At 32.8% G+C, this 14,677-nt stretch overlaps 2 protein-coding genes across 3 annotated transcripts in view; one reads left to right on the top strand and one right to left on the bottom strand.

The window, feature by feature from the left end:
* The window catches only part of LOC119835863 (ankyrin repeat domain-containing protein SOWAHC), a 45,885-nt gene extending 43,586 nt beyond the window's left edge, over positions 1-2,299 (top strand). The window contains exons 12-13 of the mRNA XM_038360916.1: positions 706-819; positions 1,782-2,299. Of these exons, the coding sequence (XP_038216844.1) occupies positions 706-819; positions 1,782-1,883 (216 nt within the window). The 3' untranslated portion in view covers positions 1,884-2,299. The remainder of the gene's footprint in view (positions 1-705; positions 820-1,781) is intronic.
* Positions 2,300-7,525: 5,226 nt separating this feature from the next.
* LOC119835624 (clumping factor A-like) lies at positions 7,526-11,342 on the bottom strand. 2 transcript variants are annotated; one of them, XM_038360559.1, is made up of 5 exons: positions 11,194-11,342; positions 9,971-10,345; positions 9,762-9,893; positions 9,072-9,190; positions 7,526-8,930 (listed from the first exon to the last, which is right to left on the bottom strand). In XM_038360559.1, the coding sequence occupies exons 2-5, from the start codon at positions 10,335-10,337 to the stop codon at positions 8,883-8,885; spliced, it is 666 nt and encodes a 221-aa protein (XP_038216487.1). In that variant the 5' UTR covers positions 10,338-10,345; positions 11,194-11,342; the 3' UTR covers positions 7,526-8,882. The 2 variants fall into 2 exon arrangements, with proteins under 2 accessions (XP_038216487.1, XP_038216486.1); XM_038360558.1 differs by lacking the exon at positions 7,526-8,930 and having other exon boundaries at positions 8,937-9,190.
* Between the last annotated feature and the right edge of the window lie 3,335 nt (positions 11,343-14,677).

Raw genomic sequence — 14,677 nt, 5'->3', positions numbered from 1 at the left:
ACTGTCACAGAGGTGTTAGAAAGGGACTGGCCACTAGACAGTAGTACCTAACTTACGGTTAATATTAATTAACCCTATGTTATGTAATCTTTCATTATATATAATCTCCATGTATCACATTATGGCGTTCTCGAAACTCCGTAATGCGACTCCTTCAACGGTCACCCTGTATATATTATATATTACCAACGCGGCTTTAACATTTCATCATCACTGCCACTCAATGATCACGATTTCATTATATCATCACCATCATCAGACCGTCTTTATTCCCACTATAAGGCATTCATGCCTCCTGTGAGAGTTCAGGTCCTAGTCCATAACGCCGTCACATCAAACTTTTAGATTATTCTGATATGGCGGTATCTTCACGATGTTTCTTTCTTCTTCAGCGAACAGGGAGGAGGGGGAGGGGGGGGGTGTAATGCGCATACAAATTGAAAATCAGTTTATTCCTTGCAAGCTGGTCTGTTCTAGAACCCCCCGCCTTTTCGATTTAAAGTAAAATCCGATGGATTAGATGTTTCATCCGTAGAAATATTACTCTCTATCTGTCAAACACAAAAATCATGTTATAAATTCAATCTGTTGCGACGTGAAACAACAAAACAACATGTTCACTTGTCTCACAACACACTGTCGCATATAATATTTATAAATATGTACAAATCAAATGTTCACTTGTAACTTGTCATATACATATAGAAAGAGGACAAGTTAATGCCGCCGCCCATGAGCAGCAAAGTGCGAAGACGCGGCGCTAGCGGCAGAAGGGGTGTTGCCTCGCACAGTAGGAGCACACCCTCCACGCCTGACCAGGTACTTAATATTATAAAAGAGTAGCAAAGAAGTCTTGACAGTAACCTAGTAGCTTATACAGACTATATCAATCATTTTCATTTACACGTTTTATTAGTAGTTTTTTTTGTGAAATTATAAAGAAAATCATCCGTCCATTCGCACAAACCTGTATAATATTGGTATGATAATAAAAAATAATTTAGTATCGCCAATCACACTAAATGTTATATCATCAGAATGAAACAATTAAATATCTTATTTATACTCTATTTGTAGGTAAATAAATGCATTTTTTCCATGTCAATCATCAGCTTTGATCATATGTATATTTATTTATATAATCCAGTAACATATATATAGCCTGCAGCGTAAGTTTCACCAATTTAGAAATAGATGGCGCGCTATGAAATTTCTTTTATAAAAGAAGGAAGTTACAAAATATAATCAAAAACATTCAAGTTAACTAACAAAATTACATTAAAGTATATCTCAATGAAAGCCGTACTCGCCATTTCGTTTTAAATATATCTATATTAAAAAAGAATTAATATTTTTATTATATTTTCTATTTATTTCATGGATAAATGAAAAGTATGAAAAGTATTCCAACACAACAAAAGATATATTAAAATAAAGGTAATTAATCAGTAATGTACTAGAAAAAATTTATCGACATTTAAATTAAAATTTTCGAAGTAAAAGTATGTATTTGTTTAATAATAATATATCTTCTAGAGGAGAATCGTATGATAAATTTTATTACACATATAATTCTCTTCTCGAAGGGTTTAAATGTAATATTTTTACGTTATTTATGCCGACATTCCAAGTATTCGTATTGTATTGCGTTTGAAATCCGATAAGAACTCTTAAATTTCTAATTCTGTTCAGTCCCATGTCATGGTCCTTGTCATTTATTTACCATTACATATGTTGTTTTAAAGGATTCAAATGCTTTATAATCACTTTATATATTTCAGCCCCGAGCCCAAATTGGAGTTAGCGAAGAAGGCGACTCCGATTCGGATTCAGCAGCTGGATTCCACTCAGCTTGGAGGCAGCAGAGAGCATCCCACTGCTAGTATGAGATGTCTCATATGAAGAGACGTAATTTCACTATTAGTCTTTGTATACACGCCTATAGTGCCTCATCTTTTTATGTATTAGACAATTTTCTGTTTTTTTTTCTTTTTATGAGATATTGTTTATGTTGATTCGTTTATCACACTCCTAATTAAATACAGGCCCTTTTTTAGCAAGCTGTGTGTCAATTAAATATATCATAAGTAATAATATATAAGTATTATGAGACAGCTTTTCTTCAATTAACATTGTATCCCTTTCGTAATTTCACTTATGATATGTTATTGGCCTTTAGATTTCATCATTTATTTCTCATTTGATGAATTATTCACTTCTTTACACCTACAATAAGACATTTGTCTATACCGATCAAATTTATAAATAAAATGTCAATAAATCTTAAATGAAATGTATAAGTTTGCGAATACCTCGTTCCATAGATTCATTTGAGGCATGATATGTCTTATTTCTTATCTTCTAGCTGACCCACTTTGTTTGGGCGTTTATTATAAAATGACCAAGTCTATAAAGCACAAACGTTGTCTTTATAAAGTAGACTTCAAGAGTTCTTATTTTCTGTTAGTGAAATAATAAATATGTTCGGTTCAGTATTCCCGAAGATTACCTACACGCATACAAACAATTTTAGAAGCCTTAATCGCTTAATAATATTAGTAAGGTTTCATTGTTATTGCAATGCAATAATTGAATAATGAAGTTCTTATATAAACATTCACTCAGTCTTAATGATTTTGCAATTGCGGACTGTTAGTATAATATAAAAACTATGTATTCTATATTTTAAAAAGTTATGAAATATGATACATTTTTTATTTTATATATAACATAAAACGATACATGGGGACATGTTACAATTAATTTATAATATCAAGATATATCTATATTAACATTTATGTAATTTTGTATTAAACAAAACAAGAAAGTGAAATTTAGAATTTAGTTATCCAAAATTTAATAATACTGTTATTCATCCTTATAAGTTTTAAATTGGAATGAACTATGTTATTCAATAATCAGTCTGAAATAGAGCAAAAAGCACGAAGTTAAGTTTCGAAGCTGTTTAACGTTTTTATTATTATTTTAATTATTCTACATATTAGTGGTATATGACGTTTTTAGAAGGTTCTTATTTTTGAGTCTTGTGTAACGTGATTATAACTTATATTGTACTGGTTAATGTTAATTTTTTATAGGTATAGAAATTATTCAAAGTCATGTATATTATATAAACTCACCTGTAACAAAGAGTTGTTCTTTAGCAATTACAAAGTTACTATTCACAACCGATGTCCCAAAACGTAAGATGCTTCTCAATTGGACAGGTTTGTTTTTTGTTTGGCTTTGTGGCTTTTTTGCTCGATAACGACCAGGGTTTTTCAAGCGAATGTTATGATTCTTTCTCTGTTTGATAAGCAATTTTGTAATTAGTAATTTGGTCCCATTTTTTTTTTTTTTTTGAATTAGTCCTCCTTAGGACGTAGGTGATTTGTTTGTAGATACTCGTATTGTGTGTAGTAGTATAGTTTTTTTTTTCAATTTTATTTTTTGTATAACTTTAAATATTGCGTGATTAACTAACAGATACTCCAGAGATTTTAAGGCAGCAAACATTCCAATAACCGTTTTATATTATGGATATATACCTATTATGTTTTGTTAAGAGTAGTAATTATACATACACTTGGAATTGTTTTGTCTAAATATTGCTAGATACAATGAATTAAGTATAATGTGCACAACGTTTTTATATTCTATCGATTCTAACTCGCCTAAAGAAGGCCCTTGTAGCTTCCAACATAATATATGTTAAAAATCTTTGTCTGTCTTTCATATAAACTTGATAGGATATAATAAGGTTCTTATGCTACTAGTTTTTGATGTCTGTAGTACATGTGTAAGTCATGTTAAAACTTTTCTTTTTGTTCAAGATGCATTCCATAAATTATTATATTTTGTATATTAGAACTATGTGGTATTGAAGTGTTTTTGTCTTGTGTAGAAATAGATTTGTTGATTTTGTGAATAAACTTTAGAAATAGTGTTTTACCCAATGCCATGTTACTTGAAATATAATTCAATGGACTACACTTTTCAGTTGGAAAACCTCACGTCTCAAAGTTGAATGGGTTTTTCTTCAATAATCTGATTGTATTATAAAGTCGGAGAAAAATATTACTTGTGATTGCTTTTACACGAACTCAATATGTATTGTATTTTTACAATACGTTTTATGTATAGTTTAGATTTAGAGATTAGAACAAAACGATCATATCACAAATTTACAAATAAAACATTTTCCGTACTGTGTATTTCTCTTTTTTTACATTGCTTTAAGATAATTTATTGACGAATTTGCTTTATATTATTCCGGATAATCATAGATCAGAGTGTGAAGGGTTTTCCCACTTGTGGGGTTTGAAGCTGTTACATAATCGTTTTTCTGATCGATTTTTCTGTATGGACGTATCATCCTTCTTTGTCTTGCCAGGACATGATACTTTTTTGTTACTCAGCTCCGGGAATCGAACCCAGAACTCTTCGGTTCTGCGCTCACGTTCAAAATCCATACTAATATTATACAGCTGAAGAGTTTGTTTGTTTGTTTGTTTATATGCACTAATCTCAGGAACTGCTGGTCCGATTTAAAAAATTCTTTCAGTGTTAGATAGCCCATTTATTGAGGAAAGCTATAGGCTATATATATACCATGGGCGAAGCCCGGGCGGAACGCTAATAATTGATAAATTGTATAATAGTAGTGTATACTTTGAAAGTAGTTTTATTCCGATAAAAAGTGATATTTGTTCGGAATAAGTAGACTGCCATCAGAATATTGTACTTTGAATTTGCGAGTGGAGTATGCTTTCGCTGCTTCGGCACGACTCGGGGCAGCTCGTGGCGGGGAGGGTTTCACACCCCCGCACAAAATGGGCGTGATCGATTATCGGGCGAGCCACAAGCTCGGAAACCTGTGCTGATAAAAAAGGATACGAAACAATATCATTCAAGGTTATATATGGTTAGAAACATATAAATAGGAATTAAATATTAGACAATTTATTTGCTGTTTGTTGTCTGTCATCGTCATCATTATTTGCTCTCACTTCAGAAAAAACGACGTCCTACAAGATTTCAGATGTCAGAAGTTCTCGAACTTTTTAATCTTTGTCATGTGGGTTCTTTTTTATTATTTCTATATTTTCTTTTATTATATGCGGTGGTAATGTCGAGAACGTGTTGAAAAATTGAAATATTAATTAAATCCATACTTGCTTGAATTGAAAGCCCCGATCCTGGGTCCATGGTCACGGTCATTGCCCATTCTGGAACTGGAAATCTTGGAAAAAGAATGATTATTCGATCGTGCATAATATGTTGTCTAAATAAAACGTAAAAAGAGGAAGTGGAAATTTGCTGAAATATCGTTTTTGTCTATCATCCTCAGCCCATATATGTTACCCATGCAGGAACTACGGCCTCCCATGGTGTTTAGCCCTTAATCCACCACTCTGGCCAAGTGCGGGTTCGCTTTCGGTTAGATGTCACATGTTGGCGAACTTTTGATTCTTCATATCAGTTCGCTTACGATGTTTTCCTTCATCGTTTCGAGCAACGGTGATGTGGATCATGTGCAGATTAATTAAAAAAAATATTACGTGCACGCTCGACCGGTCTTGAAACTCCGATTTTTTCCCTTTATTCTTTTTTTTCTGAGGTACCACAGCTCTTGTATATATACGTTGTAGTAAAGTTGTGTTACTTCTTTCTTTTCACTGACAGAAATATTGATCACGTAAAAGTTTATAGACGGTTGAAAAGAATAAAGGTTTGTCGTGTATTATAGAGAGGGGATTTTTTATGTTATAGCGAATAACTGAACTGGTGGTTCACCTGATGGTAAGCAATCGCCACCGCCCATAAACATTTGCAGAGGTAGTGTCTGCGAATGCGCTGCCAGCTTTTAAGGTGTGAGGGGTGAGGAAAAGATTGATGACTGGAAAGAGGGAATGACGTGGGAAGTGTGAGAAAAGGGAAACGGACCTCCGGATCTCCCACTAAAAATACAATAGCAAGCTACAATTTCACCCTAGTTTTCGGTGAGGGTGTGGTACTTTTCCGATGCGAGCTGGCCCAATTCGTGTCGAAGCGTTAGGTGCATATCAAATGCAGAATACAAAGGATAAAACAAAAAGGGTAGGGTCGGCGGACTGTGACATGTTTGAAATGATCAATTGGCATTATGGAATAATATACGAGCATGGCCAAAAGTATGTCGAATTGATTAATTTGATCTTGAATACGAAATTTTGAAATAAATAGGCAGTTTTTAAATTTATGAAATTGCATGAAGCTTCAGATAATATGTGTTAACATGTACATAGTTATATACTAATAGGCTTATAATTATTCTAAGAAATCCAAATATAACATAAATGAGAAGGTATAATTGAGATGTAATCCAGCAGAATTGCGTTGTTAAACGCCCACTCAATCATACGTGAATGTAATAAAGAACCTTCTCCTATATAGCAAATAGGGTTGAATTTCTAACTGCAATATCGTATGCACTGAGAAAATCGATAGGATTTTGAGCGCATGCTACTCTACGCCAAGGCTGTCCGGGATCTGCCAGTGATTTTCCACTAGGTATTGATTTGTTAATCATAGGAACGTTCCCCGGGCAACGGATAAAGTTACAGACAATTGTCTGTAAATTCGTAATATAGGATGAGGTAGTATTCGATACATGAATTAAGTTTAATGATGATACAAGTAGATTTTGTTAGAAATTAGCTCTTGAATATACTTGTTTATAATTTTACAGTGTTATAAATTCATTCAATGAAAATTACTGAAATTAGTGTCGGACATATAATGGGTGTGAGCTTTTATAATGAAAAATATACTTTTAGCGCGGTATCATGAACGATCGAGATAAAGAAATGAACCTTTCACAATTTTTTTAAAGTCAGAATTGACACAGAAGCTGCTGGTTCACTTGATGCTTAGCGACCACGAGTCACCATTTACCATGAACATTTACATTTGGCCCGGATAGAGAAACGAATACCTACGATACAGGCCACTAACTTTTCAACACTAATCTTTTGTCATGGGGGTATAGTCCTACTTTTGTATGTATAGTGTATTTAGTACCATGAATGGGATACTCGAAGGTGATTTTCTACTCACGTTATAAATCTTATCTTTGCCCTCCCTCTTTAAACGCTGGCATCTCATTTACTCACCTTGCCCTCCGCAAATGTACATGGGCGGTGGTGATCGTTTCCTAACAGGAACCACCATCTCCTATAAGAAAACAATTCAACAGCCCATACTCTTGCCACTGAAAGTTACTGCACGGAACACAATGAAATTTCGTCAGTACTCTATTGCTTACTACGTACGAGGACGATATAAACCAGAGCTTATAACTGGTCCTATGCATCGACGCGATCTTCACAAGCCACACGAATTAAATCACAAATCTTCTTCAGCTCTACTAAGTAAATATGCCTATAATCTAATTATTATCCAAGGCACGTAAGAAGAACCACTCCGTAGATATAAAAGAAGAGGGTGGGTAGGTATGGTGGACATGTAGTAATAAAACAATCACATCAAATTTATTTATTTCCACCAAGACAGTGTTTAAAATTCACATTAATTACATCGGTTATATAGATCCCGAGCCATATAATAAGTGATTCTAAATATTATATAATCCCTGTCAAATCCTACTGGACCTAGATCCAGTTATCAAGTACTAATGTTTCGACCACATAATATATCTGAAGGTATTTAAAAATAACCGAGTTTTGTTAAGCTATGTTCCCTCATGTTTCTAAGCTCATGTAGATTTTTTAAACCATGATTATATAAAATATAAACTTCTTGATACTTGACTGACTTGATCCCAAAAGGTATAGGGCGACTCAGTGAATTCGAACTACCCTCAAGTAGTAAGTTTTTTTTTTTTTATTGGTACCAATAAAGTTTGCGGTCGCAACATTAGACTTTTCCAATAAACACCTCAAATTTAATATTTAATTATGTGGCTCGGATACAATTTCATAGTAAATAAATTCTTAATTTTAGTTTAAATTATATATGAAACATGAATACAAAATAAGTTTGTACAAAAATGTCTTAAGTTTCAACAGTAAGATTCAAAATATAAATGAATCAGTCGGGGATAGTCTATTAAATAAATATTCCGTTATCCAAAGAAACTATTCGAGTAAAAGCTCATTTCGTTCTAAACATTTCATGTCCATCCTAGAACTAGGCAATTTGTGTATCTAGATAATATTCATAATTAATTTCAACTTTCCAAAATCTTACTCTAGCACGCAATATCGCTTAAAGCTCCCATAGTTTTATTATCACATCCCAAATAAACTTTAAAAAATTAGATAGTAACTTGAGAGAAATAATTTCCTGAAACGATCCATTTTCAATGAACCGAAATTAATTCAACTAAACAAGGGGTGAATAAATAAATAGTTTACAAGAATAGGACAAGTAAGAGTATCTCAGTACATCCATAGTTTCCTCAAGTCTTATAGTATTAAATATGTTTCACAATGACTTTTGTGTAAATAGACATTCAATAACACCTACTGATTGACTATGCTACAGTACATCAATTTCATTTTCAATGAAAAATGATCAATGATAATGATAGTACAATATAATTCATACAATAGTAAAATATAAGTAAACAACTATTCAGTCAAATTAAAAACACACAACCTCTGGTAATTTTCTAATAGTAAAAGAAAGTACAGTTCCTACTGAGTAAAACATCTCTAGAAGAGGTCATATTCTCATATCTCATAGATTACATCAAGTGTGATACGGAAATCATTAATCATTAATATTTAAATTTATATTCCAATATATATATGCAGTTCGGAGCGAGCCGAATAAACTGCATAGTTTAATAATATAATTGATGGTTAATAGTAATTATTTTACTCTTCCTCGCTGAGTTCATAGCCCATAGTGCGAGAATGGCTCTTCTGAAAATTAAACACTTTAGTGATCCTTTGATTCCTTCAATGTTGATGGAACATAAGCATGTGAATTTCCGACATTAAAGTAGCGGTAAATGTTAAGATTTGCAATAAATGTAGCAGAAATTGTATAATCTGTAGCTTTACCTTGTAGCCAGGTACATATGGCCTAATATTGGTGACGGCACCAGTTGGGATGTGGTAATAGAATGGTGCCGCGCCAGGTTGACAATTCATCTGCCATTCTGGAGGCAGACCGTTATTATCTGCAAGTTACAATACTTTTTAAACTATATAAAACAGCTAAAATACAATTCAAAAGCAAAGTTCCGAAGAGTGGCGTCATAGCAAATTTATTTCCATGCAACTTCACATTGTGTTGATCGTAATTGGGGAATGAGCATGCAATGCAAGTAATGACCATGATCATGACCATGCTAATAGAATAATATTATTTTTAAAATTCTATTCTCTCCCGTTACTGGATGAATTGTATTATACATTACCTCCATTCGTATTAAAATCTTTTAAAACAAAGTACCGAATTGTAGATAATGTCTCCAAGTAATAAATAGATTGACCAACCGCTAAATCTTCGGATTTACAGGCAAATTGAAAAATATCTTTATACAGTTTTATACATTATACTTTTGTCTATTTCTTCGCAGTAGGTTTTTATTCAAATTAAAAACGTTATTATATAATGTAATGTAGTGGTGATGATATAAAAACAAAATCTCTTAAATTGTTATGTAAAAAAGTATATAATTTGTGAAACATATTAATGCACTATAGCAAAGCAGACAATACTCTCGAATTTATCTTAAACTGATTTACCGTCAGAATTTTCTGACCCGCCATCGCAGAAACTGTCATCATCTGAGTCACCTCCACTGACGACCATGACCTTCTTCATTTTGTCAACATCAATTTGGGAATCGTGATCACCATATGCTTCGTATTCATTATCTGTAAATGAATGTCCTATTAATATTTTGTTAATTTTGTCCTAGAATTTTTTCTAAGTGTTTTAAAAATTTCCATACCGGAAGCTCCGGCATCGCTTTCCCGTTCGCCGTTGTCGTTATCATCAGAATCAATTTCACTGACGATCAAAATTTGCTTCACGTTCTGTACATCGCGTTGTCCATCATCGGACACGATGCTCTGCGAATCATCAGTATGATATTGTTCGTCTTCAGCAACTGCCTGGGTTGCTTCATGGGTCTCACCCACTACGCTTTGAGATGCATGATGAGCTTGCACAATGATCACATTCGGCTCCTGCACCATTTCTTGGACTTCCTCATCATTATCCTCAATAATTTCTTCGCCTACCACGAATATTGGCACAGGTTCGTTGGGCTTGTGTTGCTTGGCGGGAGTCGCGCCGTCATAATCGCCTCCGCTCATTTTCGAATCTACCACAAAATTAATCATCTTAATTCATGCGATCCTTTCCCTATATCTATCTATTTCCCTATACCTACTTAAAGCAACAATATTTTTTACAAGTGTAAACATTGTTCGCAATTGCATGTTCTTTTTCATGTAAGATGTTTGAAATTATTCTAAAATATCGTTTGAAAAAGGAAGTCGCAAATGAAAGCCTTAATGTAAAAGGTCATAACACAAAGGGATGCATTATTGCAGCTGCGCGTCGCGGTGTATCGATTGATTCCTCGCTCTTTATGGGCGTGACATGGTTGCCTAGTAACTGCAAAATGTCGGCTTTACAGAGAATTATTCGTTCATAAAAAATTCGCCAGTTTGTTTATTGTATTTTTTCAATGCAATATAATTTGGTGGCTTATTTAGAAATCACGACGTAGATATAAGCCTTTATGTTGACTTTTTAAGCTTTTTACGTATGATGCGCAATTAAGGTTGCGCTATATCATAGCTATTGATTTTGTAATTACGTAATTTTTTACTAACAATAAAAAAATTATAAAATATTTCACAGCGCAATACAACCTACACTCGGTCCACCTGTAGGATTCGACGCCACGCTGAGCAGAACGACACCAAACATATCATTTAATTTATCACCAAACATAAAATTATTAAAGTAAACAAACAAAATATTGCATAATGTAATCCCATCTAACCGCGCCGGCTTGTTTGCATATAAAAACAAAATAAAGATAAGACAAAGGGTTGGTATAATTTTTAAGAAGTATCCAAAAAACACTTTTCGGATAAACGCTTTTAAGAACATTCGCAATGTGGCGTATTAAAATGGCTGCATTGTTTTAATATTACATACCTGCAATGTTTCTTCAGAGGAAGCAGTTATATGCACAACACTCACGTCTGCCTTGTGCAGCCGGGAACGCAGCAATGGTTGGAATCAATACAGCCTTCGCCCGGAATTATTGAGATAGGGATGTGGAGACTAGAGATGAACCGGCTAGCTAGCCAGTGTTGCTATCATAATGAGCGCAACCCCGCGGGAAACACGGGAAAACGGAGAACTTTCGAACGACTGACTCGATCGAGACGATTCGATATTATTGGCCTCCAATTGCTTTAAATTGTTTCGTTGTAGCCAATCGTCGAAGTTTTATTCAATTGATCAATTATACCATATTGTGTAAGATATTATTTTGACAATCACGATAACAAATTGCTTAATGACATTCACACGTGAAAATTTTATTTGAGGGTAGATGTGATTTTTATAAACCTACTTAAATTTGATATGGTTTATGTACTATATAGTATGCTAATTTAAAGATGTAATTAAAGTTTATATGTTGAATACTTATCTTGAAGTCCTTAAAACAATAGGTACCTACCCTAAGAACGTATTGTGAATTCCGTCAATAGTTACAATAATTGTTTTATTAACTTTAAATTAATGGATGGCGAACTTCATATTATATTTAGATCGAGGATATTGTGAAACAAATATTTTACAGCGTATATGTATGATTTTTAGGTATGATTTTGCCTAAAATCAAAGGTTAAACCTAAAATTTGGTGATCTGAAATCTAACTGTATATTTTTGTGTTATTTGAATAATTAACCTCTTCTGAATTGCGTTATCGAGTACCTAAAATGAGTAGCACAAAATTGTATCGAATTGGGCCAGTCTCAAGGAAATGTTGCCTTTGCCGGTGCGAGCTGATCCACTCCCATAGATGATCGCCGTCAAATAGTAGCATGCGAATACTACTGTGTTCACTTGGAGTGGAGAAGCCGAAAACCTGTATTCTTTTGCACACCCTTCCCATTTCATTCCTTTTTTCCTGACATCAACCCTTTCCTTTCATATATATCTTAAAAGTGTTAATTATGAGTTATTTTATTAGGACTTGGTCGCCATCGTAGGCTTTAGAAAAAATTACATAAGTATGTAAAATAATAAACATTGCGATTATTTTTTTTATTCGGCTGGATCCATCTTAATTTAGTGTTAGGCGCGAACAATTGAAGCTAAACTCGACGCTTTCAATTATTGGTGAGAAAGGGCGCATGTGCTGTGAATGAAAGATACATTTTTTTACTATAATTAAGTATCGAGTACATACATTGGATATATACATAGCGATCACTTAATTATTTGTATATTATAATTTATGTTGTATAGTACTGCAATACTAATATGCTTTCTATTCTATTAATCAAAGAGAATATATGTAAGACATACATTGTTATAGTTGTTGTTATTTAAAAGTTTTCTCTATTTTATTGTTCCGAATGAGTCTCCGTAAAAATTGGCTTCATATTATATTTTTTCCTATAATAATACGATAAAAGCTTTTGCTTTATTATGTGCTAGTTCTCCGCCTACGCCTCGACTGCTTCGCCTTACACGGAAGCCCTGATATAAATTTCTATCTCCTGTTTTTATCTTTAAAAAAAATAAATAAACTACATTTCCTGTGAAAGCACAGAGGATTAAGGTCAACAGAAAGTTTATCGGATTTATAATTATAGTATGGATTATTAGTTTACTATATTTTTATATAATACAGGGCGTGCTAATTTTTTTGTTTTATCCTAGAGAAGAATTTCTACTTTTTAATACAGTTTATATGAAATAAAATATTACGCTACATAGTACCTACAACACAGTACAAACAAGCTATAAAATCAAATCACATCACGACAACAATAACAAATCAAGAACCTTTTTTATGTCTTAGATAAATGTTGCATAAACTACAGCTAATTTTAACATGCATAAATATGTATATTTTAGTATTTCCTCAACCCGACTTCGCCTGGTAGGTACCTATAAGTTTAATGTAGGACTATCGAATTTAAAAAAATAAAATACTAATCTTAAAAACTCATCAACCCTTCTTCAGTTTATTATGTGGTTTAACTAACACGATTTTCTTTTATTTTATATAAATTATTTAAGATTTAGAGCTTTATACGTGTAATGTTTGTGTTATTATATTAATTAACAATATTCCATTCAAGATACACGATAAGACAATAAAGATGTAACAACATCTGAGAGAAATATAATTCCAGATGTTTCCTTTTCGGAACAATTATATTATCAGAGCTCTCTAACATCTAACATTCGCACTAAATGGCGATATGTAATTGACTACCCCGATGTCATTCATGGTTGCAAGCACGAAAACGAAAAGTATTACCTTTCATACAACAATTTTGCTATGTTCAACTATAGATGGCGCTGTGCGAAATGGTCTAGAAATATCCAACGTTTTTTTGCTCGTAACTTCTGCGTATAAAAATCAATCTGTAGCTATGTTTTATTTTATTATTACTTAAATAGTAAAATAATGTAAATTGTTTGCCAAATACCCAATGAGTGCGTAGGCAAATAACTCGATTCAATTTCTTATATTATTGAAAAAGCGTTTATTATTGCGAAACTCTTGACGCAAATATTGTATTGTTATCCGAAAACAAAATGTTTTTGCTAGATACTGAATAATAAAAAAAATGGAAAAATATCGTCGATTATGTTTGAAATACATCTACCCACCACCCAATAATAATACCCTTTCAATTGGGCTTAAATGATGATAGACATAATAATGATTTTAATATTTTTCATCTATTTTTACAAGAATAACAAAATTTGTTATGACTGCCATGGGGCTTAATTCCCAGGCCTTTACAACATTTATATTTCGAGGAATAATACTTCATGGCCAATTATACATAAAATTCACTGCTTACACAGAAAATAAATTCTAAGTTCTTCATTCTATATTGCGCTGATAGAAAGGCAAACATTATGTTAACAGTCAATAAATGAACGATGGTTTTCATGTTTTAATATAACGATGTTTTATAATAAGCCTTATTTATATTATAAAGAAGAAAGCTTGGAAATATAAATTAAGCTAAAATAATGTAAAAGTCCCGTATAACATAGGTACGGGCAGTGAGAAAGGTTTTCCTGATGCTTGACTAGATGGCGGCCAGTCTTTGTTATTGAGAGAATATTGCCCTAAATAATGTGTTCATATGCATTATACACCCATGAAATGTAAGTTCTATAGTTCAATATTTGATAATCGATGAGTAAAGAATAAAGCAAAAAGGATGACAATATTACCCAACCATATTATCATCTACACGTAGATAATAGTAAACAAAACAAATAGAAGAAAAAAGAAAAGAAGCCCTCGCATGCGTTCTTATTTTTACAGTTATTATTACAGCTTTTTTTATTCCTATGCTATCAGATATTATAATTCACTTGACTAGCACGTAATGGAAGCAATATGGTAAAATAATATAGCACTCGTTGGTA

The sequence above is a fragment of the Zerene cesonia genome, chromosome Z (assembly GCF_012273895.1).
Source record: "Zerene cesonia ecotype Mississippi chromosome Z, Zerene_cesonia_1.1, whole genome shotgun sequence".
Taxonomy (NCBI): domain Eukaryota; kingdom Metazoa; phylum Arthropoda; class Insecta; order Lepidoptera; family Pieridae; genus Zerene; species Zerene cesonia.
This window is presented reverse-complemented; position numbering and strand designations above follow the sequence as displayed.